The following is a 23,296-nucleotide window of genomic DNA, read 5'->3' on the forward strand; positions in this document are numbered from 1 at the left end:
TGTGTACGCATACATGTACACATACATATACATGATAGTTTTCTCCTTTCTTAAAGGACAAAATATATATATATATCTAAGCATTGTCATTACTTTTAAAATTCAAGTTTCTCAAAGTTTTGTTTTTTACTTAATACAAAAGTAAACTGGTTCACACTATTATATATATGTACACACTATATATATTATATATATATACACACACACACTATATATATACTCACCTGGTTCACATTATAAATATATATATACACACACACACACAAGTTATATATATATAACTTGTCCTTTAAGAACATAAATATATATATAACTTATTTTTTATTTCATTTTATTTTATTTTTTTGAAACAGAGTCTCGCACTGTTGTCCAGGCAGGAGTGCAGTGGCATGATCTCGGCTCGCTGCAACCTCCACCTCCTGGGTTCAAGCGATTCTCATGCCTCAGCCTCCTGAGTAGCTGAGGTTACAGGCATGTGCCACTACGCCAGGCTAATTTTTTGTATTTTTAGTAGAGACAGGGTTTCACTATGTTGTCCAGGCTGGTCTTGAACTCCTGGCCTCAAGCAATCCACCCGCTTCAGCCTCCCAAAGTGCTGAGATCACAGGCATGAGCCACCATGCCCAACATATATATATATATATATATATAACACACACACACACACACACACATATATGTTATATGTATATACAACTGTCCTTTAAGAAAGAGGAAAACCACCGTATACTGATCATCAGTTATGTACCCAACACGTTACATATATTATGTCTAATCTTTACACCTACATTGCAAGGTAAAGATTAATATCTCCATTTCACAGATAAATAAATTGATCAGAAAAAGTCAAAAGGTTTATTCAAGTTAACGTGGACAGTAAGCAGCAGAGATGTACAAACATTGTCCAATCAAAACCAGAACAAACAGAAATAAGAGTTTGCAGTCTTTAGACTTATCTCAACTCCTGCTTCTTATCTGTTTATAACACTTTCTTGGCCTGGACTTAACCCTTTCTATAAATTTTATCTTTCAAATTTTCATATTCTTGAAAACTGAAACCTGGAAGTGTCTCTTAACTCAGTGTCTAATGGATAATTAGCATAAATTTTCGGGGTACCTCTCATCATTTTTCTAACTTCCTTCCCCTCTCTTTAAGCTTGGTCTTCTCTGCCCATCATCTTCCACTGGTGCTGCCCGAATGTGACCCAGTTAGGACCCAAGTCTATGTGCAGTCATTATGTGTCGCTATGATTCAAAAATACAAAGCCTCCTCATTCACGAAGATTAGTAAATGTTCCAAATCCTGGGAAAAGAACAAAATCTTTCTGGCTGTGAATTTGTAAGCACTCATCAACGTCAACAAAATCCAACTCTAAGGTTCTGAGCATACACATCCAATCCAGTACCTTTGTGGTTTGATACACATTTCACAATCCTTTTTTGTTTTGAAAGTCATATTTTATTCAATTATAAGATGGGAACATGCTGTTCAAGATCATGAATTTAGAGAATAAGTGGAAAAACCTCTCCTCAAACCTCACTTACGTTCACATCTTTCTTAGTATTTTCATGGTAACTTGACTGCTCCAAAAATTACAGAGGATGTTGATAATTTACCAACTTTTACATTTTGTACCTAATAATTGGGCCAAATAGTATCAAAACATATTCCTTGTTAACTACAAGATTATCAGCCAAAAGAATCTAAGTGCTATAGTAGAAAAAGCATGGGTTTTGGGGTTAAACAGCCCCCAGTTAGAATCCTAGTTTCTGTACTCAGTAGCTCTGACACCAAACAAATTGCTTATCTTCTCTGTGCCCCTTTTTCCTCACTCTTAAAAATGGCAATTTAAATGTCTATTTTATGGGCTTGATATAGGTAACAGAAATTATGTAAGAACTTCTCAGAAAATAATAAACATGATTATTCATAGCAATCAGATAGCTAGAATGAGGGCAAAAGAAAATGAGGTATGTCTAACTTTGGATGGGCTTAAGCAGTTGGGAATGAGGGCAATATAGGGAAAACGAAGAGTGACCACATGAGTTCTCTTCCTTCTCGACAAGTCAGAGTGGTTATTAGGGGATGAATGTACTTAGTGAGGAGGAGAGCAGCAAAACTGGGAAATTCTGGGTCCAGAAGAAGTTGAGATGTGAAGAAATAAGTTTCTTTCCTTATTTAGTTCAGCCTACTAAGTGTCAGAGGCTTTACCTACTTAATTCTCAGAACAAATCTAAAAGGCAGGTATTGTTTTCCCTGAGAGTCAAAGAGGTCAATAACTTGTCTAAGATCACACAGTGAGTCACAGAGCAGATTTTCTAACTTATCAAAATTGTGGACTTTGTATAACCAGTCACTGCCCGGAACTCTGCCTTTCAAGATATTTGCAACAGGTTGAGACAAGCCACACTTTCACTTCCTGCAATATAGCAGACGATATATTCTGAAGGACTATTTCACCATGAAACAACTACAATCTTTTTTTTTAATTAGGTAAGCACTCAAATTACTTTTATCTAATAAAATAAGCAGGAATTTTAAGCGTTTGCTGTTTCATCTTATATGTTATTTTTCCTGGGCCTTCATTTATAGGGTATAAAACTTTAAGGAAACATTCTCAACTAACATTCTTATTAGATGTAAATGATTCAAATTACAAATAATACTAATGTAAGCATTGTCATTACTTTTAAAATTCAAGTTTCTCAAAGTTTTATTTTTTACTTAATACAAAAATGACCTGGTTCACACTATTAGCTGCCCAACAAACTGTTTAAAAAAAAATTCTTTGTTAAAGAGCAGATTACAAGAAATGCTTTCCATCTCTTATTTAAAAAAAAGAAGATTCTGATACACATAATGAATCTAAATCAAAATTCATAAGTGGTGGCTGAAATCCTGTCAACTTTCAGTCCAATACTATAGAAATCCACAGTTATAATGCATAAACAATTCAAAATTAAAGTTTATAATGGAAATGTCAACAAGTCATAACTAGTACACATTATTACTGATGAGTTCCACTATACTTCAAGCACAGTAGATGTGCATATCTGATAGAAAGACTGCTTAGAAAATTAAAGCTATCAGAGCTATAAAAAAGGAATACACAAATATGAACATAGCAATGCCAAAGGATTTGAGCCGTTAAAAAAAAGTGAATAATGAGGTCAAGAGATCAAGAGCATACTGGCCAACATGGTGAAACCCCGTCTCTACTAAAAATACAAAAATTAGCCAGGTGTGGTGGCTGGCACCTGTAATCCCAGCTACTCAGGAGGCTGAGGCAGGAGAATCACTTGACCTGAGAGATGAAGGTTGCAGTGAGCTGAGATCGTGCCACTGCACTCCAGCCTGGTGACAGAGTGAGACTCTGTCTCAAAAAAAAAAAAAAAAAAAGTGGATAAGATGTGATGTAAACACATCTGATAGATCTCTCTGTAAGCCACTGTCCACTGATTTATAAAGCTATGGTTTTATAATTCTTTTAAAAAGGAATTTTTTTCTACACTGATGCATACAGTAATTTCATTGTACATTCTTGACTACAACACAATCTTCAAATCCTCTTGCAGAGCTTGTATGTATCATCAGAATTTCTCCAGAAAGTCAGCTTGCCATATTTTCAGCAGCCTGTGACAGAAAAGAACTTCTTAAACATGGCACTGTAGAATAATAGGCTGATTAATTTAAGTACATCAAAATTAATTTCAAATGATGTCAGCTGGGATGGTAGAGTAAGGACCTTTAAAATGTCCTTTTCCATAAAAACAAGAACATTGGCAGAAACAAAAAGTCAAAATCAACTTTTTCAGAATCCTGAAAATGAATCAACTGCATACAACAATCTTGGCAGCAAAAAAAGTGGCTGAATGTTCAGAGAGCTGCTCAACGGTGGTCTTGTAAATGAACAACCCACAATTACAATGAAAACAAGCAACCTAGCAGCTGCTGGTGTCCAAATAAGGTAAGAGCTCTTTCAAAGCCCTATCCGAAGAATTGTCATTATTTGACCTGTCTGCCGGTTTCCTGGAAAACACCACTCACAAGGCTTGTTTTTATTTAACCTGACTCAGAACACACCCAGTGCAATCAACATTTTCCCAGGTCATTTGTCAAAAACAATCAGCAGTAGTTGTTTAACATCATAGCTGCCCGAGCAGTTAAACATTTGATAATTCCAAAATGTAGTCATTCCACATTTAGGAATATACCATAGAGAAACTCTTGCATTTATGTTTTGTAAGTTGGACGGAAATCTACCGCCTCATCTGTAATAGCAAAAGACAAGAAATAACCCAGATGGTCATTGGACAGTAGAGTGGATAAATTGTAGTATATTCATATAATGTTTTATAACTTTATTAAGCATTCAAACATATAAAATGCTACAACTATACTTAGTATTATCAAATATTACAAAAATAAAGTATATATGAATTTTTTAAAGGGAGGAACTATTATCTACTTAAGAACCAAAATATGAGATATAAAAAGTACATCTGGGGAGATGAAGACCAGTGAAGTCTGGACTTGCTTGTTACTAGAAAGGTAGTTAGGATTTGTATATAAGACCAAGAGTGCGGCAGTTAAGGAAAAAAGACATGAGGAGCAAATGTGCAGAGGGGGCCATTGGTATGACAGGAGAGATTCAATATGAACCTATCAAATCATTGCACAACTCTAACAGTACATTTATCAGTCACTGTTTTATGTATGTGTCAGTGGTATAGATACATACATATATTATATGAAATCTCTAGCATTTAATAGCCACACTTCACAGATGAGTAAACCAAGATTCAGCAGATTAAGTGACCTTCACAAAGTGATGTAGTCAGATGAGTAGCAGCACTGGTATCCAAATTCATCTTGGATACTTTGGTCTTTTTAAATAATTGATACATTTATAATTATGAAATGCTCCTCTGTATACAGTGAGTCTCAAACTGTAGCATGAATCAAAGTCACTCGGAGGGCTTGCTTGATGAAACAGACTTCTGGACTTCAATTTTAAATTGATACAGTAAGTCTAAAATGGGACCTGAAATTTGCATTTCTAATAAGTTCCTGATTTATTGATGCTCCTGGATAAGGAACCACATTAGGAAAACCAGTTTCGTATCTAATTTAGCTGTTATTAATGTACCCATTCCATCTTTCTTATGATTAGTGTTTGCATGGTATATTATTTTCATCCTTTTACTTTTAAAATAAATGTCGTTATATTTAAAGTGGTTTTCTTAGAGACAGGAAATAGTTTCAGTCTGACAATCTCTTTTCATCAGAGTGTTTGGACAATTTATAATTAATGTAATTACAGATATGATTGGACTTAGATCTACTCGCTTGCTATTTGTTCCTATTTTGTCCCATCTGTTCTTTCTTCCCTTTTCCTCTTTTCATATCTTCTTTTGGATTAATAGAATAATTTTCAGTATTCCATTATATCAACATTATTGGCTTATTAGTTATACCTATTTGTCTATTTTTAGTGGATGTTTTTAGAATTAAAATTTTTATCTCTATCTTTTCAGAGTTTACCTTCATATAGAATTATACCACTTCAATTATACCTATAAGAATCTCGCATCTATATTTTTCCTCACATCCTTTGTGCTATTGTTGTCATACATTTATTTTACTTGTATATATCCTGTCAACTCCATAACACATTTTTATTTCTTTGCTTCACATAGTTATTTTTAATAATTAAATGTAGAAAATTGCCTTTTATATTTACCTATATATTTACTCATTATGATGCTCTTCGTTTCTTTGTATTGATACGTTACCAGTCATTATCATTTTCCTTCTACTTGAAGAACTTCCCTTAACATTTCCTGTAGTGCTTTGTCTTCTAACAGTCAATTCTCTCAATTATTGCCTTGTCTGAAAAAGTCTGCACCATTTTTTATTTTTGGAAGTTATTTTCACTAGATATTGAATTCTAAATTGATAATGCCTTTTTTCTTTCAACATATTAAATGTGTCACTCCATTGTCTTCTCTCGATATGTAAATATATATATATATTTAGAGAGATTTATTTATGTAAATATAAATGTTTATATAAATTTTATAATGTTTAATAATATAAGATTATGTTTATATAAGGTTACATTTTATAAATATAAATAAATCTCTATAAGTACATATTATTTCTCTACATATATAGAAAAAAGTCAATAAATGTTTCTAAAATATATATATTTTAGAAATATATTTATATATATATATATATTTATATATATGTAAGACAGGGTCTTGCCCCATCACCCAGGCTGGAGTGCAGTGGTATGATCATGGCTCACCTTGACCTCCCAGGCTCAAGCAATCCTCTCAACTCAGCCTCCCAAGTAGCTGGGACCACAGGTGTGTGCCACTGGTATTGGCTAATTTTTTGTAGAGACAAGGTCTCCCTGTGTTGCTCAGGCTGGTGTCAAACTCCTGGGCTCAAGCCATCCTCCAACCTCAGCCTCCCAAAGTGTTGGGATTAGTCAAGTGATTTACAGATCAGTTTGATCTTTTCAAAGTTTGATTTTAAGTTTTGTTTAGGGTGGGTCTAGTGTACCCTTATCTGTAGCACTAACTGAGTCCTACTATTAAAGTGGCTTCACTGATTTCCCCAGGTGTTAAAAGACATCTTGCCATTCAGGCTGGATGAAATTCAAACCTCTGCTAGCCCTATGTAATCTCTGAGAATTGTTCAGTCTACAGTTCCTTGGTGGTGCATATGCAGTTCAGTATTCATCAGCAGACTCGAGGGGTCTTCTCTCCCAATTTCTGGAGTGCATTCTCTATGTAACTTCCTCCTCTTCCTTACTTTTCCCTGAAAATTATAGCCACCTCTAACTCCCTGAACTTTAATCTCTATCTCTCAACTCAGTGAGACCACTGCATTCTACTTGGTTCCTTTCCCCTGTGCTGTGTCCTGGAAATTACCTAAAGGGAGAAAGCAGGCAAGACTTGGGGGTTTGCACCATCCATTTTCTTCCTTCCTGGACTATTTCCTACACTACCTAGTGCTCAACGAATGAAACCATCTTTTTCATACATTTTGTTCAGTTTTATAGTTGATCACAGCAAGAAGCAAAATCCAGTACTAGTTACTGCAATATGACCAGAAACAAAAGTGATCCTGGGATATTATATTTATATACTAACAAAAAGAGACAAGAGCTTAGATTTTAATCCTCATGGACTGGGAGCTGTCTTGCATAAATCAGCAAATCCTTTTTCTATGGTATATTATGACCTCCTTAAAATGTTTTGGTGTTCTTATACCATAATGCTATAATCTAGAAAATCACCCCAGAGATGATACATATTGGAAAGACTATTACTTATGGTCCTCCTAAGATATCCCATTAACTTCCAAGTTGCGACCTTCTACCTACACACTAACCACTTCAACATTTTAATTTCTGGTTCAGACACCTTTATTGGGCCTTGACCCCATCCCGTTATCTACTAGACATCTCCCCTTGGCTCCCCAGTTTCAACAGGCCTAGTTATTTCCTTTCCATCAATCACACCACCATCTCTTCTGCAACCAGATTTTCCTTCCCTATTCAAAGTCACTTCTTAAACCAGATGCTTAAAAAAATCACCCTATACTATTCCTTTTCAGCCATACTCCATATGCAAAGCAGTCACCAAACCTTATGATTTCTCCCTTCTAGCTGTTGCTCACATGTCTTCCCCACGTCTATAATTTAGGTTTCTAGTATTTTTTGCATGGACTAGTACAGTACTATGGTAGCTGTTCTTCTCTGCACATTGCCTTAATTACTTCTGACCTATCTTCTATATTTCCATTCAAAAGATATTCTAAGATGCAATTTGGTCTTTATCCCTATTAAAATCCCTTCACTAAAGCCATATCATTTATGAGATAAACATAAAGTTTCATGACAATAAATTTTGTTAATGACCTGGTATCTCCTTCTCATCTTTTCCCTTTTTGTTTTATGCTCCACTTTTACAAAAATATTATTTTAGTGAGTCTTTGAGGAGGCTCCATTTCCACCTGGAATCCCTTTAGCTACGTCTCCACCTAACAAATCCCTCTCATATTTTAAAAACACATCTCAAATGTTGTTTCCCATAGGAAATGTTCTGTGGCCCCCAAATCTTTTTGCAGAGATATAATTACCCCTCTATTTTGTAAATGCTTCTATTGATCTACTTATTACATTGCATTATAATTTGTTTATATGTCTTGTTTGTCTTTACCATATTTTGTGCCTTTGAAGACATAGATTCCTAGTCATCTTTGAAACCCTCATGCCTATCACAGGGACTCAAATCTAGTATCAACATCAAAAATGTGAATCTGGGAAACTTTATGCAGCCCAAACATGGTACATCCTTTCCTTTCTTCTGTAAAGGCACAGGATTCCTCACTATCCTATTACAGTATAAGGGTAGAAGCAGAATCAGAAAGACGAAACTACAGTTCTGGCAGGCTTGAGAAATTGTCTACTAATTTAAGGTTTTTTCTACTTGTAGTCCACAAGGTAGACAGTCCTGTTCTCTTCCTTGTTGACTAATTTGTGCTGAAGTATAATTTTTAAAGGCTAAAAATATGATTTTATGCAAATATGAAATGAACTTGTTAAAGATATTCTTTAACTCACTAGCTAATGAGGGAATCAGTTCAAAGAAGGGCCTGAAGAACAGACATATATACAGTAAGGAATGTGAAAGAAATTTCTTAATGATATAAATAGGTAATATCTTTATAGGACGGTAAAATGTAATGTTTGAGAGCATCTCTTCTATCTGGCACAAATGAATTTTATCCCTAAGAGGTAAGATTTATTTGCATTGATATAGAAAAAACCTTTCGTGTAACTGTCAGTTCTCTACTATTTCTACCCTTACAGATTTATAAACTAGTCTACCCAATAAAAAGTCAAAGATGCATACCCTCATAAAATCAGTTACTCCAGAATATTAGTTACATAATGTGCAGTCCTCAATTGTAAAGACACCTGTAATTTCCAAGTCTTGAACATTTTCTTTCCTGACATCAATGAAATAATACTCCTCCATTTCCCAGAGAAAAAGTGATATTCCCCAGGCGGGACATACATGCAACTCTTAAGACATTTTGAAGAGTTTTAATTGAAAAGTAAAAATGCAAAGCTTTATAGAGTGAAATGCCAGAAGTTTTAGCTTTAACTTTTTCCACTTTATAAATCTAAAAGGCACAATCTTGTGGTAGTTAATAGCATAGATTCTGGTGTCAGGCTGCCTGACTGTGCATCAAGCTCCAAGGCTACCTGACCTAGAGCAAGGTAAAAACTCTTGATGCTTTAGTTATCTCATCTGAAAAATGAGAATGACGGTACTTACCTCATGTTTGTAATCAGGATTAAATGAGCTATTTTCATTTTATATTTTGTGTATATACAGCCTTGGAACAGTGCCTGGCACATGGTTAACATTATAAGGATTTGTTTAACAAAATTTGAAAGTACGCCACGGATAGAAGAAAAGGAAGAAAGGTTCACATTTAAGTCTTTGAAGGCATCTTTATGAACATTCATGATAGCGACTCTGGACTTTTATTCCTATTCAGTTGTCATTTAAGAGAAATGCCTCCCTCCTGAGTTACCTAAGGCCAAAGACAATTCATGCAGATACCATTCAATTTTTTTTGATGATGATTCTGAAGGGAATTTTCTTCTTTTGAGGGAAATCCAGCATTTAGTAACCTGTGGGGAATAACATTTCTTATAGTGGTGAATCGATTCTACTCTTTGCAAAGAACTCTAATAATACTGAAGGAGCACATACTTGAGTTAAGAATGGATCTGAGCACAGCGGCTCATGCCTGTAATCCCAGCACTTTGGGAGGCCTAGGTTGGGGGTATCACTTGAGGTCAGAAGTTCAAGACCAGCATGGCCAACATGGTAAGACCCCCGTCTCTACTAAAAATACAAAAATTAGCTGGGCGTGGTGGCTGGCACGTGTAATCCCAGCTAATCTGGAGGCTGAGTTGGGAGAATCTCTTGAACCCAGGAGGCGGTGGTTGCAGTGAGCCGAGATTGTGCCACTGCACTCCAGCCTGGGCGGCAGAGTGAGACTCTGTTTCAAAAAAAAAAGAAAAAATATCTGAGACATGAAGGACAAAGAGCTCTATCTCCCTCTAGGTACTTTCTGAGCCTCATATTTCCCCTGATTTCAGTTCATTTCACTAGCCAAAAATGATCATCCAGCTTGAAATGGACTTGGCCATTTCTGCAAACTTAAGTACATCAATCAGCAATGATTTACTAATAAATTGAAAACTAAAAGCATTCCACAAACCCGTAAGCTATAAGTGAGAGCTCTACAATGTATGCAACCCAGAAGATAGGGGAACTATGTGTCAGGGTAGTGGAGAAAATGGACACAGGACAGGCCACACTGCCAGAATGATGTGCTTACCATGCATTGTGTGGTTTTTCACAATAAACCTATGAGGTGGGTACCTCCTAAGTTTATTTCCTCCTAAATTTAAGGAAGCTTAGATTTAATTGCTTGTTAAGGTCACACAGCAATTACACTGTGAGACTTGACTGTGGATTTTACCAGAACGGGAAATTCCCATTTCATCCCTTCTCTCCAGTCTTGTGGCTGTACTCTGTAAGTACTCCTTGGGGTTGTGTGTAGCCTAGAGGATGTTTTCTTGCCTTGAGACCAAGGACACAAGTGGTGTTACCCAAGTGACCAAAAGAAATCTAAGCTTTTATTTCTACTTGCCATATTTCTCTTCATCTCTTGATACAGTCAGAGAGACTTGTTTTTATTTAGGAGTAGGTTCAGAGTTATTTTCAAAATACACATTCTGTTTCTCGAGAAAAATATATTAAAAACCAAATGATTTTTTTTCAATTTTATTTGAGCCAAAATATATATACTTAATTTTAGTTATGCCAGAAGTAAGTATAATTTCTCAGTCCAAGGATGTTAGGAACCAACTTACAGAGCATGCTTCAAATAGAATTTTCTTGGCCTTTGAAGGTAACTATTTTCAAACTTAATAGTAGAGTCAAGCAAGAATGGACAATTAGAGTTTTCAAAATTGAAAAATATTATGTATTTTATATAATCATTACCTATGGTTTACAGATTTTATTTTTATGATACATATCTCTAAGTAGTGGTACACTGAGGACATAGCAAATATGCAATAAATACTTATTAAGCTGAAGTGAACTAACAAAAACCATTAATTACACCATTTCTAACAACCAAACCAGCTATTGCTTTTCAGTGTTTTGGTGATACGTTGGAGTAGGAAGTCATATTCAAATTGGTTAGATCCTTGGAAGAAATAGTAGTATTCTGAAAATGAAAACAAATTAAATAGTTTAATTCCCTCCCTGTATTTCTTTACAACAACAACAACAACAACACAAATCTCTTCTCATAGATTATCTAGAATAGATGACCTATGGGCTGTGGTTCATGCCCTTAACTACACACTTTGAGAGGCTGAGATGGGAAGACTGCTTGAGGCCAGGAGTTTGAGATCAGCCTGGCCATCATCACAAGACCCCATCTCTATTTTTTCATCAAAAAATAACAAATAAAAAATAAGATGAGATGTGATTTGAGGATATAAATGTTGAGGGCCCTTGGTATCATGCCCCCAAAACATCTACCAACAGCCAGTCATACTCCAAGTGGAGGACTCATGAGACAGGATATTGGACCCAGCTAGGGCACACAGGGGCTTTGATGGAGGAAACAACACTGGGGAGGGGAGGGAATACAAACAAAAAATCTTGGCCCCATGAACAGTTGCCTAGGCTGGTCTTGTTTGAAGACATATGATACAAACTCAAGCTTTTCTTAACCCACCCGCAGTCCCCAGTCCATGAGGGCCTATCAGGGCAGAAGGGACTATAGGAAAGGTCAAGAGTGCAAGGTGTAGGAAAGGGTGAGACTCCAGACTGCCTGAGTCTTGGCTGCCATGTGCTCGCTTGCACATACTGTGTGGCTGATGTGGTAAAAGGAAATTCCAGAGACTCAGGTACATGAGAAATAGGAACAATCACATTCCCTCTGCCTGCTAGACAACCCTGGGAATATACCACTTGTGCCACCAGCCCCTGCTCATTCTAGCTCTCCTATTCAGAGCCACGTACAGTGTGAGTTTTTCCTTGCGGCCCTATGGGGAACTGCAGAGACCTGTCCCTTTCCAATTTGGAGCCCTATTCTCTAATCTTAGAGGATTTATAGCTTTGAAATGTTATTTCCAGTATCTTCATGGTTTCCTCATCTACTTACTGTTTTTAGAGTAGAAGACTGCATCAATTTTAGGCCCGATTCCTTGGAAGTTCTTGGTAATCAGTTTGGGATAACCAGGGTCCATCATCTGTCTCCTTTCATCATACCTGAGCAAAGAAGTAACCAGCAGGAACTCAATCAGAAAGTGGCTTTCCTGACATGCACCACAAACCCACCTTCTCTACTGAAGAGCTCTTCCCCAAAGGACTTAAGTTGCTCTGATGAAGAAAACCAAGGACCTAAACAGTTCACTGATTTCCTCTAAGTCCCTATAGGACTCAAACCTATGCTTCCTGACTCTGGTTAAATCTTTTTCCCACTACCCCATAATACTTCCTCTAGTGCTTGGTCCTGCTTTATAGAGTCTGGCATAGAAGGTGATTTGGCTACAGCATAGGCCCCAGTGACCGATTCTTCAGTTGCCTGTCATTGCCTTCTTTTCAAAGCTATTCACTGAGACAAAAATACCCATTTCCCCCAAGAAGATAATAAACAGGTCAAGGGACTAAGAGCCAGGGAACCAAAGGGTTTTATACACACGTTTGAGAGAAATTGAAAATAAACACTTTTGTTTCCAGGCTGTATGGTCATATCCTGGTTTCTCTCTTAAATTCTCTTTTACCAGCAAGTGAAAAGAGCTTTGTGTCTCTCTAGACTTCCAAGTGGCAACTGAATCTAACTGTTATCTTGTGTTTATCAATTTGGTTCTCTAAGTATTTATGGCTTGCTTAGCACTCTCTCAATGGCCTTTAAGGGAAAAATCCTGGGCCAAGTAGGAGCGGAAAACTAAACAGAAACACTGTTCAGAGTTGAAATGCCAATGTTCATAATAACAGGCTACAGCAAACTACGCCCATTTGTGAGCTCTTTGGAAAGTGTTATTTGCTAAAATCAAGTTTTGTTTCTCAAACAGAGCTAAGGGCTGGTGGACAAATTCAAGTCATAAGCACCCGGTATTCAATTGGAATTAGATGTTGTGTTTTAAATGCTTAAGAATAAATAACAGTTGTAAATGTAAGCTTAACATATATGTTATGTCTCATGTCAACCAAGCAAGCAATCTAGGAAATGACTGGCTTACTCAGAAGAAGGAATAGAGAATCCTCTCCTCCTTCAAAATGTAGACAATTGAGACAACAGAGACAGACACTCAAATGAGCTCCTATCCTCACTTGACCATATGACTTTCTTTTAAGGAAGATCTTGCAGGACCTCCTGACCTCCTGTCATTTAGAGGATCGTTGTCTCATTTTGTCTTTTGAATCCAGTGATTACAGAAAGGAATCTGGAAATCCATAACCCTCGAAACTGACTGTAGATTAAATACTTGGTCTTCTACATCTATGACACTATTTTCCAATGTGTTTCCACTATGATTAATAAGATGACATTTTATTTAGAGTGTTTTTTTTTTTAAAAAAAAAACACACATTATCTACTGTTTCACATATCAGAAACCAAAAACACAAAGAACTAAGTTGACAATAACTATTTCAGTCCTATATTCTCTTAATCTCTCTCCCTGGAAGGTCAAGGAGCTTTGGGAACTTGCACAGAAAATGTGCCTTCTAGAAAACCTCATTCCATACCTGTTTCTCAATCTGAGGGGTCGAATGACCAACCATTAAAACTCACCTCCAATACTGGTTATCTACAAAGAAGTAGGTCCTATAAAAACGTGGGTTAAAAACAGCTGCATCAATTTTTTTCACAAAGTTAGGAAAACCAAAAGAATGTATGCTCTTGGGATAATTTGGCTCTGGTCTTAAATTTCTAATTAACCAGTATTTGTCATCTGTGAAGACAAAGAAATAGGGTAAATTTGAATTATACAGAAAGAGTAATAAGAAAATATTGATTTACTATAAACAACATAATTCCTTTCCAACAGTTATAATATTTATTGCTTATTGATCTTAAACATAGTCTCTTTTCTATGGTTCCCATGGTTTTTTTTCACAAGTATTACTATTTTGTAGTTTACAAACTTTTCCCAGAAGTTGTATATATTACTTAGGTATTTAGGCTATTTTAGTTTACACTTCAGAGCGAGCCACTATTAATAAAATCAAGAGTGCTTTCTTGGTCTATATCTATTAAAAAGTAGTAGTCTCTTCTCAATTTATTCTCTTCCTTGAAGTAAACTCAATGGCAAAACTAAAGATTAGAATTACCTTTAAAAAGAAAAACTTGATTTCTGGCTTCAATTTCATAAGCAGCTTCAATGCCAGATGGCAAGGTTGGCCATAAGGAAGAAATTAAATTAACACTGGTCTTTGGTCTCTCAGAAGCCTTCAGCCAGAAGAACCTGACATGAAAGACATTTGACACATGTTAAAAGACAATGTAGACTCAAGAACCATGGCACGTGAATGGGAGGGAACTGTGAAAAGACCCAATATTTCTTTCCATTGTCTTCACATTCTGTTCCATGGATGTCTGATGTTCATGGATCCACAAGAAAAGGATATCAATCAACTCTTTGATAATAACAATGACTTTAACAAGCAATCTGGTATACAGAAATACCCTGGAGCTTGGAATCCAGGGATCTAAGCTTCTGGTTTGACCCTACAATCCACTCACCAGTTTTGTAACCTCAAGGAAGTCACTATCCTCAAGTGTCTCAGTCTTATAATCTCAAAAATGGGAAATATTTGTCCTACTTGACAAATGTTAGTCTTCCCAACTGCCCCTCCTTACCACCAATATCTGCTTCAGTCTGTGTTCTAAGAAAGAAACCATAAGTTATCCTGGAATTCTCTCCTCCATAACCAGGAAATCAAGTCTCTTGCATAGGTACTGTTTTACAGTCTTGGTTTCAGACTTCACCATTTTTATCTATGATTAAAATAGTCTGGCTTCTGTTTCTTATCTTCTAAATCCCCATCCCAGATTCCTACTGCAAATCGTTTTTTACACACCAGTTTTCTAGTTAAAACACAAATGTAATTACACCTGTCTCCTGCTTCAAAACCTTTAAGATCTCCTCACTGCCTACAGAATCGAGTCCAAGTTCCTGCTTACAAGTTTCATCTACTTCATTTTCAATTATTTTCCACTGTTTTCTGACAAAAAAAATTTAAAGGCAGAAACTTTAATATTGGTTAGATATGAAAATGATCCTACCTGTCTTTGAAGAAAAAGATCTTATTTCCCACGGTAGTGACAGCATCAAAACTCAAATTGGGGTCACAGAGAGCTGGTTCTGAATTGGCAGGATTTGGCAAGCGTTGGTTCTCTTTTGGGTCTCCTGAAAATACATTTCGAGAAGCATTAGTAAACAAAATCTGCATTTTAGTTCAGAGGAGGAACAGTTATGTTTTAAATACTCAATTTTCTTAATGAACATTGCATCAAAATCATTTTAAGCTTTCTATAACATTCACAGGAAGTATAAAGTAAGGTTTTTTTTCCATACGGTTGCAATATCATGGAGGAAGAAAATCTGATTATCTTTACTTTCCTTTTCCAGTTATAATAGATTGTTTAATGTGTGGGCCTTCATCAGTAAGGCAATGGTATCTTGGATAGAAAGAACACCAGACTTGAGGCCTCTGGTTCTGCCTCTGGCTCTGACATTAACATACTAGATCTCTTGTCCTCATCTGTATAATGAAGATAATACCTGTGTCACCTGCCACACAGGGTTCTTATGCGGCTTAAAAAAAAGACAGATATTAACGTTTTATCCAAATATAGATATTGTTAGACTACTCATAAAAGCGAGTATCTTTATATGGCAAAATGATAAAGAAATTCAACTCACCATACAGGGACTGAATGCCACGTATGTCATCAGCAGAGAGGCGAAATGTGTTGATGTCGACATATTTGTAGGTGGGGAACATTACGGCCTTTGGATCACTGGAATGGCCGAGACCTAAGGAATGGCCAATCTCGTGAACAGCAGTGAGGAACAAGTTTGTGCCTAAGAAGAAACCAACCAAAAGACAGAAAGCTGTGAAATGCATTATCATCTTGGACAATAACACAATATCTGACACAGTGAAAAAGAAAGATTTGAGAATCTTTTACTTATCTCTTTACTCTTTTGAGTTGGGTTTCTCAATCTCAGCACTTCTGACATTACAGGCCAGTAGTCTGGGCTGTTCTGTGCATTATAGTTGTTTAGAAATCTCAGGTTTTACCCCTAAATGCAAGTAGCAAATCCTTTTTGTTTTGACAACCAAAAAATGTCTCCAGACATTGTCAGATATCTCCTTGGGGACAAAATTGCCTAGGGTTAGGGACCTCTGTACTAGTAGACAAATGAAATATATTCTGTTGTAAAAATTCCTAGAATAACTCACAGCTGCGTTCAACAGTTTTCATTGCTTCTAAATAATTCTCAACTCTCACGACTCAATTCTATTTTTAGTCTTCATGAAGCTTTACTAGATATAGAAAAAAATGTCTTTAGCAACCGTCTTTTCGTAAACCCAAATATAAGGCTATCATTAAGTTTCAGGTACTGTGAGTCACTGAGAAATGTAACACATTATGTCTAATTCTCATACAAATGAAAGGAAGCCACTGTGCTCTCCATTACAGATGAGGAAACAGTATTTATAAGATTAAATCAAATTAAGTGCTTGAGCCAAGATTAATGTTTCTGCTTTTACTACACATGATTCTAAATAAAATTAAAGAGTCTATATGACTCAAGGAAAGAATATAAAAAACAAAAAAGAGAAAAAATAAATAATTCTTAAAAGAGTCTATACTTATAATTTAGACATATTTGGACTACCAAGTTACAGTGTTTTCTGTCTTTTTTTTTTGAGCCCCATTCAGACTTCACCATTTTTATCTATGATTAAAATAATCTGGCTTTATATCTGGCTTTTCTTTTGAGTCCCATAAGAAATCCTTGTTCATTTTTGTGTTATGTCCTAGAGAATGCACCTTTGTAGGTAAGAGAGAGGGGTATGTCCCTTCTCTCAAATTGCTCAATTTGCAGAATATTTGAAAATTCCTGACTAACATTCTTGTCCCCTAGTCCAATGCCTTCATTTTTGTCTTTTTCTATGACAAAATTATAGTTCAGAAGAACTGACTTGCCCAGAGTCACACGTCACTTAGCTGCAGAGCCTGGCCTTGGAATACTCTCCCATACCCAAGTGCAAAGAGTCTACACCTCTCTCGGGGAGTGTCTAGACACAAATCCTTCAAGAATTTTCTGTATCATGGGTCCAGTAACCTTCCCAGCAAGACTGGGAAGAGTAAGCAAAGTTTTTACAATTTATTCTAAACCTGAACTATTCTCAATTCCTATAATATGCCTATGAGCCACCACCACTGACCCTCATCTGGAAATAATGGGTTTATGTTTGTATTCTGTTTCTCACTAGATTGTGTGCTCAGGGGTTGGATTGTGTACTTTTCATCTCTGTACTCAAGTAACCTCATCACCCAATACCATAATAGAATAGGTAAGCAAACATTGACCTATTTGTTTATTTGATTTACTGGGTAAAAGAAAACAGGCTGAGGCTGGATGCGGTGACTCACACCTGTAATCCCAGCACTATGGGAGGCCAAGGCAGGCGGATCACCTGAGGTCAGGAGTTCGAGAGCAGCCTGGCCAACATGGTGAAACCCCATCTCTACCAAAAAAAAAAAAAAAAAAAAAATTAGCAGGGTGTGGTGGCCAGTACCTGTAATGTAATCCCAGCTAGTCAGGAGGCTGAAGTAGGAGAATTGCTTGAACCCTGGAGGCGAAGGTTGCAGTGAGCTGAGATTGCACCACTGCACTCCAGCCTGGGCAACAGAGCAAGACTCCATCTCAAAAAAAGCAAATAACAGCAACAACAACAACAACAACAACAAAAACGGCTGAAAATAAGCATTTTAAGTTATAATTGTCATAAATAACTTCACTTTTTGAAAGCATTGAATCAATCCAATTAAAAAATAAGGCAATATGGACAGATAGAAAATACTGGGTTGAGAGGTAGGAATGCATATTCTGGCCCAGCTTTTCCACAAACTAGCCACTAACCTTCTCTTTGTCTTAATTTCCTCTACCTACAGAAAGCTGCATTAAATTACTCTTCTAAGGTCCATTAGAATTCCAAAACTTTTTTTGAGGCTAACTAGCACACATATCCCATTTTAGATGAAGGAATTACAATCCCCCAAATAACCTTGGATAAAATTTAGGCACATATAACATGTCTGGCTGAGGATTTGCAGTTTAGCAACTACCTAATCCTACATGATCTGTCTTTTGACAATACAAAAGTCCTCTTCTCATCAAAAACTTTTTAAGCCTTAGGCTATGTGTTAGACTAAAACAAATAGTCTTTCTGGTGGACATAGTATTTATAAAAGTATTGCCATCCAACTTGTGCAATATCAGCTAGAGAGGAGGATGCTGAGTAGAGAATATTATTGATGACTTTCTCCTCCTTTACTTTCCACATGAGGGAGTCATAGAATCTAAAATTTCCAATAGAAAAATTAAGAAGGCTTCTGTCATGATGGTTAGGGTTTTCCCATGCTAGTGATTCCTCTAAATAACAGGGGAGTTTAATTAACCCCATGTCAACTATCTGAGTCCTTATGTAAATGCCCCCAAGGTATTAAATGTTCAGTTGGGCATTCTGAAATTTTTATCCCAAGACCACATGAAAGTACATGACTGTATAATCTTGTGTTTCTCTATAGGGATACTTAGATTCTCTGTAACTTTTTCTTTCTTGCTCACTATGAATCTAAGAAATTGTCAGCATATTATGAATCATACAGATGACCATCTTATCCTCTAATTGTTGGCACACACAGAATTAGTATGTGTTTGCTTTTGAGTTTATGGATTTCACTAGGTCAAAAACTTATCACCTAGGCTGCCTGCAATCCTAACACTTTGGGAGGCTGGGACAGGAGGATCTCGAGGCAACATAGCAAGATCCTGTCCCTATAAAAAATTAAAAAATTAGCCGGGCGGGTAGCGCACACCTGTGGTCCTAGCTACTAGGGAGGTTGAAGTGGGAGGTTTGCTTGAGCACAGGAGTTCCGGGCTGTAGTAAGTTAGCATCATGATACGTCATGCCAGCCTAAGTGACAGAGCAAGACCTTGTCTCAAAAAAAAAAAACTTACCACCTAATTAACAGCTTTTACCTTTTCATATTACGCTTCTTAAGGTTCCTCTGAGCTTATGCTAATGAACTAGCTCATAGTTCATAGCATCCTCATAGATTGTTAGAGCTGATCTTCAAGATGATCTAGTTTAATATCCTCAATTTACAGAGGGTAAAATTGAGACCCATACAAAGTGTTAAATTTGATTTAGAGGCAAAATTATAATCAGAACAAGATTTTCCATCATATAATCATTTGTCAGAATGTAGTCTCTCGAAACCAGAATTTTGAATTTGTTAGGGTTTTTGTTGTTTTCCTTTCCTGTTTGCTTAGTTTTTTGTTTGTTTGTTTGTTTGTTTTGCCCACCTCCTGAATGTGTAGTCCAGAATTCGTCCTCATCGAAATGTGCATCCCCTCCAATGCCAGATCCAGGTCCAAAAGCATGGGCTAGGATTCCACCTTTGCCATCAAAAGCATGGAAGTCTCCATGAGCTTTTGGAAAAGGAAAGAAAATTAGTCCTTCTATACATCCTATAGATCATGCCAAATGACAAAGATGAAATACAAGTTCCCTACCTCCACGGGCAAAAACCACCAAAATGTCAGCCATGCCTGTGTTAATCTTGCTGAATTTCAAGGGGGTAACATTACTCCATACTTGGAAAGCTTTCCGGATTGCGTAGTCAACATCCTCACGGTTCATGTCAGGTGTGTAATTATTGATTCTTTATCAGCAAAAAGAGAGAGAAAAATGTATGGAAGGCAGTGTTAATTTTGTCTTACCACAGTACTTCATTTTTGCTAGCACAATTGGAAAATGGATCATTTCATAAATCAAGAGTCCAGATTTTAAAACTTGCTTCATTAACTACAGAAACATTTTTTCTTGGACAGCCTCCTCCTTAACCAAAATCTAACTTAATTTCTTCCTATTTAAAACTCACAGATCATCACTGTGAAGGATTTGCTTTCATAGAAGGTTATGCTTTTTGCTCCTGCTCCCAGGTTCTGCATTTATCCATCTTGACTACTCTATAAACTTCCCTGTCTCTTCTTTATAGTAAATTATCTTATTTATAGTAAATTTAGCTTCATTCTCCTTTTATTTGCAGATTTTTTTTTTCTTTTTTTTTGAGATGGAGTCTCACTTTGTTACTTAGGCTGGAGTGCGGTGGCACGATCTCGGCTCACTGCAAGCTCCGCCTCCTGGGTTCACGCCATTCTCCTGCCTCAGCCTCCCGAGTAGCTGGGACTACAGGTGCGCACCACCACGCCCAGCTAATTTTTTTGTGTGTTTAGTAAAGACGAGGTTTCACCATGTTGGCCAGGATGGTCTCCATCTCCTGACCTCGTGATCCACCCACCTTGGCCTCCCAAAGTGCTGGGATTACAGGCGTGAGCCACCGTGCCTGGCCTATTTGCAGCTTTTAAAATCTGCTTTGGACTGGCAAGCCAAACAATTCTCCCCTGAGTGAACAATTCTTCCTTCTAGAGAAAATGAATTTTAGCAGAGATAGCATTAACAATGGAGGGAGGTTACTTTATCTACTTCCAGATTTAGGGCTGTCTAACTGGTTCAGGTTAGAAGTCAGACCTATGGGAAAGTAGAAAAATACAGGGCGACATACACCAACGTTACCTGTAGGTGATATAATGTTTCCTCCATACGGGCCCCCCTGGCATTTCCCTGAAATGTTGGACATCGGGGACTCCACATCGAGGTGCGTGCATCATCTCCAGGGTAGATGTGTCCAGTTGCCCGGTCACTTTCAGACCCAAGAAGTGCTGCATTTCTTGGATTTTTTCTTTCATTAAGTTTCCACTATATTTCATTTTTGTCACTGGAAGTTTGTTTATCTCAAGGCCATAAAATTTTTCTAAGTATCTCTGGAAAAAAAAAATACATTCAGCAATGTGTAAGTACACACAGAAAAGTTTCTGTTGGGAGCTCCACATATATGACTCAATTGCACACTGATGCTTTTGGACCAGGAATTTTGCACATCTTACTCACAGGTTAGATTATTGTTATTTGGACAATTAATTATAATCAGGGAAAAAAACCTTAATTTTTTGTGCTATCAAAGACATGTCAGCCAGGAGCAGTAGCTCAGGCCTGTAATCCCAGCATTTTGGGAGGGTGAGGCAGGAGGATTGCTTGAGCCCAGGAGTTCAAGACTAGCCTGGACAACATGGCGAAACCTCCTCTGTACAAAAAACGCAAAAATTATCCCAGAGCGTTGGTGCATGCCTGTAGTCCCAGCTACTCAGGAGGCTGAGGTGAGAGGATCACTTGAGCTTGGGAGGTAGAAGCTGCAGTGAGCCGTGATTGTACCACTGCACTCCAGCCTGGATGACAGACACAGACCCTGTCTCAAAAAAAAGAAAAAGAAAAACAAAAAAAACACAAAGACATGTCATAAACTATTAGCTAGATTTATTCCCGGAATCCCAGTGGAAGTATCTTTTTTAAAACGTCATTTATTCATTTTTAAGACAGAGGAGTTTCTCTTGGTCACCCAGGCTGGCCACAGTGGTGCATACCTGTAATCCCAGCACTTTGAGGGGCCAGGGTGGAAGGATTGCTTGAGCCCCAGAGTTTGAGACCAGCTTGGGCAACAGGGTGAAACCCTGTCTCTACTAAAAATACAAAAATTAGCCAGGAGTGGTGGCACATGCCTGTAGTCCCAGCTACTTGGGAAGATGAGGCAGTAGGATCACCTGAACCCAGGAGACGGAGGTTGCAGTGAGCTAAGATGGTGCCACTGCACTGTAGCCTGGGTGTCAGAGTAAAACCCTGTCTCAAAAAAAAAAAAAAAAAAAAGAAAAAGAAAAGAAAACAAAAGGATACATGAATTATTAATGTTATTAATATAAGTTGGGACACAAATTTCTTGCTTAAAAACTCAAAGCTAAACAAAATGGATAACTATGATAAATTCAATGTTAAAATCATCTTAGAAAATAGGGAGACCAAACTCTTTTAATTAAGGAAAAGAATTTAAGAATTGAAAAAAAATCCATAAAAAATGCTATAAAGATGGGGCCTGGCATGGTGGCTCCCGCCTGTAATCCTATCACTTTGGGAGGCTGAGGGGGGGGATTGCTTGAGCCCAGAAGTTACAGACGAGCCTGGGCAACACAGTGGAACCCCATCTCCATAAAAAAGAAAAAGAAAAGCTGTAGAGATATAACTGAGATGACTGAGGGTAAAGGGAATATGCTTAAATTATCATGGCAGCCTGAAGTGGTTATATTAATCCTGCCATTGTTCAGATCTCAGATTATTAACTGGCATTTAATGATTAGTGTAAAATACCATAACAGAAGTGAACTCCAATTATATTGAATGGAAATTTCTTGGCCAAAGGTTTTTAGAAGAAGAAACAAGTTCACTTGCCAATTTCATAACAGTCCTTCAAAACCAATACCTCTTTTTTATATTCCTCTTTGACAAAGTAAAACTTAATACTGAAAGCAGACAGCCTCCTAGACCAATTTTCAGCTGATACGTAAAAGCAAACAAACAAACAAACTGGTTAATGCAATTAAATCTTAAAGACAAACATCAAGCTTGATAAATACTGTAGTGTCCATACTTACTTCACCAAATAGCACATTATTTTTTTCCAGGCTTGTAGAGCTGTTCAGGGGAAGAGCTCCAGAAGCAGTGGCCTGCAGGAGCAGTATTAGAAGAAACTTCATTGTAAACTTCTAAATGGATCAATTCAGTTTACTGTGTTCCTTTCTAGCCTAAGTTCCTGAACTGTTCCTCTTTATATAGCCCTTAGTCCGGGTTCTGTGAATATGAATCCTATGAGTGACTCATAGTTGATATCATCCCTTGATCTATCTCAAAAACATGCAAACAAAAGCATGACTTTATTCAGACGACAATGGATCAATTAGCATCTAGTCCA

The 23,296-nt window shown here is 37.0% G+C and overlaps 1 protein-coding gene across 1 annotated transcript; it reads right to left on the reverse strand.

Annotated features, from left to right (window-relative positions):
• Positions 1–11,167: 11,167 nt before the first annotated feature.
• MMP12 (matrix metallopeptidase 12) lies at positions 11,168–23,102 on the reverse strand. The gene is made up of 10 exons (XM_508724.8): positions 22,980–23,102; positions 21,016–21,263; positions 19,953–20,101; positions 19,743–19,868; positions 16,059–16,220; positions 15,419–15,542; positions 14,464–14,597; positions 13,925–14,084; positions 12,290–12,396; positions 11,168–11,341 (listed from the first exon to the last, which is right to left on the reverse strand). The coding sequence occupies exons 1-10, from the start codon at positions 23,079–23,081 to the stop codon at positions 11,241–11,243; spliced, it is 1,413 nt and encodes a 470-aa protein (XP_508724.5). The 5' UTR covers positions 23,082–23,102; the 3' UTR covers positions 11,168–11,240.
• Between the last annotated feature and the right edge of the window lie 194 nt (positions 23,103–23,296).

This window comes from Pan troglodytes, chromosome 9 (genome assembly GCF_028858775.2).
Source record: "Pan troglodytes isolate AG18354 chromosome 9, NHGRI_mPanTro3-v2.0_pri, whole genome shotgun sequence".
NCBI classification, from domain to species: domain Eukaryota; kingdom Metazoa; phylum Chordata; class Mammalia; order Primates; family Hominidae; genus Pan; species Pan troglodytes.